General features: G+C 43.8%; 1 protein-coding gene across 1 annotated transcript; it reads right to left on the bottom strand.

Annotated features, from left to right (window-relative positions):
• Positions 1–552: 552 nt before the first annotated feature.
• On the bottom strand, positions 553–1,787 carry LOC122610273. The gene is made up of 2 exons (XM_043783270.1): positions 648–1,787; positions 553–597 (listed from the first exon to the last, which is right to left on the bottom strand). Exons 1-2 carry the CDS (start codon positions 1,785–1,787, stop codon positions 553–555), a joined length of 1,185 nt encoding a protein of 394 aa, XP_043639205.1.
• Between the last annotated feature and the right edge of the window lie 731 nt (positions 1,788–2,518).

Genomic DNA, 2,518 nt, shown 5'->3' with positions numbered 1-2,518 from the left:
TCCACTACTTGTGCCAAGTATGTGTGATATTCCTTACGTAAATATTTCCTTACTTTCATAGATGACACTATCTTGGGTTGGACTCCCGCCCGATGGCCTTGTATTTTGAGCACCTCATCATTATCCAAGGGAATTCTAATGACCCTTTCATGGCAAAGTATTTCAGCACGCATCTTAGACAACCAATCCATTCCTACTATCACATCAAAACTTCCTATCTCGATGGGAATCAAGTCTATACTATAATCTTTCTCGTCTAAAGTTAACGTACAATCAAAAATAATTTCCTTAGTCCTATACTCGTTTCCATTAGCATATTCGATATAGTAAGTTTCATCAAGCTCATTAGGTTTCTTACCAATCATATCCTTAAATTCAAAAGAGATAAAACTTCTTTCGGCACCAGAATCAAACAACATAGAGGCATATACATTATTTAATGGAAACGTACCTACGATGACATTCGGGTCATCACGCGCCTCGTTCACTCCCATTGCATAGACCCTTCCTCCTGCTTGCCTTCCTTGATTTCCTCGGTTTCCTTGGTTGTTGTTATTCCCTTGATTCCCCATGTTCGCTTGATTCCCACCATTTCCTCTGTTCCCACCATTTCCTTGATTCATTCGGTTTCCATTGCCTTGGTTCACTTGGTTTCCACGATTTCCGACATTCCTAAAGTTCCCACGGTTACCATTTCCATCCCTACGGTTGCCTTGTGCCCTTCTCAATTTAGGACATGCATTCCTCCAATGCTCGGTACTCCCACATTCATGACATCCATTCCGATTCCCTCCAACTCTTATTCCACTTCGACAAGTTGCAGCGAGATGCCCAAATCGGTGGCAAATCGTGCACTGCTTGCATTCATCACGATGGTGGTTCCCACAACGGTTGCATCTTGGTGACTGCCCGTGGTTCGGGCCGGGGTTAGCTTCATTGATACCATAATTTCTCACAATCTTCTGCCTCTTATCAGGCCCACTCCCCTTATAATCACCGAATCGGCTCCCTCCACCTTGCTTCGAACTCGCCTCGCCCCGCGAGTACCTCCCAGTCCTAACTAGGTCATTGACTAGCTTCGTCGACAAACTCACAGCTTCTCCCAGTGTGGCGGGGTTCGCCGTCGTGACCATCAATCTCACTTCGGGTGCCAATCCATAAACAAACCTTTCCACTTTCTTTGCTTCGGTGTTCACCATATCCGGCACTAGCACACACAACTCATGGAAGCGAATCGCATACGCCTCCAACTCCATTCCTTTCATAGTGTGATTCCAAAACTCAATTTCCAACTTCTGAACTGCTGGCCTAGGGCAATACTCCCTTTTCATTTCCTCTTTGAACTGCTCCCATGTCAATGCATTCATTGTGGCGACACTTCTCGTGGTGACTTGGAGGTTCCACCAGGTTAGTGCCCTCCCTTGAAGCTTACTTGCCGCAAACTTGACACGGTCGGCAGGTGTACAATCAATGATGTTTAGTACTGCCTCCATGCTTTGAAACCAAGACAGCAACCCAACGGGACCCTCCGTCCCATAAAACTCCTTTGGGTTGCAAGACGTAAAAGTCTTGTAAGCATTTCGGTCATTGGCATTTCCTCTACCTTCTTGCCCTCTTGCCATGTTGATGGTAGCAGTGACATTCTCAGCAATTTGAGCGGCGATGTTCGGCATGGCATCATTGATTTGTTGGGATATGAGAGTCGCCAACTCAGCCCTTCGCTTAGCCTCTTCCTCTTGGCGTCTAGCCTCAGCGCTTGTCTCAGCATCGACCCTTCTTGGTGCCATTTCTCTACAAAGGAGAACATAGTTTAGTTAGGCTTATTTAGAATTTTAAGTCGTAACCCGATTCACAACCTTTGATCACACTCGACTAACTCCTAAGTTTTCCTAACGTATGAAGGTCTCGTTTGCACCTATAGGTCAGTATATACCTCTATTCATGTTCTCTTTACTAATTGCGTCACACACGTCCTTATGTATAGCTTAAGCGGTTACACAACTAAAATTATGTCAACCATGTTTTTATTTTTCTTCAGAAAATTTCCAGAACCTAAGTGCGAACTTGGGGCACGATTTAGAGGTTCAAGATGGACGATCTGGGCAAAACTCATAAAATATGAAATGTAGCCCAGTGAGTTAGCTTTCTTCTCCAACTGGAATCAGGTCAAAAGGACACTCAGAGCTCCAGATATGGCCGTTCTACCAAAAGTGGTCAGAACTGATTTCCTGCTGTGCTATCTACTTTGCGATAGCGATAACTATAATATTATGGTAATAACACATCAAATATCAATAGCCAACACATAGCATTCATTCATATTCTTCCAAATATGTTTCTCAAAACTTGCTACATGTAAAAAGAAGTGATGCATCAATCATCACAACAACATAAAAATACCACAAGTCCAACATAAACGAAATTGTTCACAAATACAACCAAATAACCAACAAGAGAACTAACGGGCCTATCCCCTAAACATGAGGACCGCCATTATCGTGCACACAACAGCAAGTAC

The sequence above is a fragment of the Erigeron canadensis genome, chromosome 8, assembly GCF_010389155.1.
Source record: "Erigeron canadensis isolate Cc75 chromosome 8, C_canadensis_v1, whole genome shotgun sequence".
Lineage (NCBI taxonomy): Eukaryota > Viridiplantae > Streptophyta > Magnoliopsida > Asterales > Asteraceae > Erigeron > Erigeron canadensis.
Note: the sequence above shows the minus strand (reverse complement) of the source record. Positions and strands in the feature narration are given on the sequence as shown.

Coding starts and splice junctions, on each gene's coding strand:
- LOC122610273 (XM_043783270.1), bottom strand. CDS start 1,787: ATGGCACCAAGAAGGGTCGATGCTGAGACAAGCGCTGAGGCTAGACGC. Junction 598..647: donor TCGGAAATCGTGGAAACCAA/GTGAACCAAGGC, acceptor TGGTGGGAACAG/AGGAAATGGTGGGAATCAAG.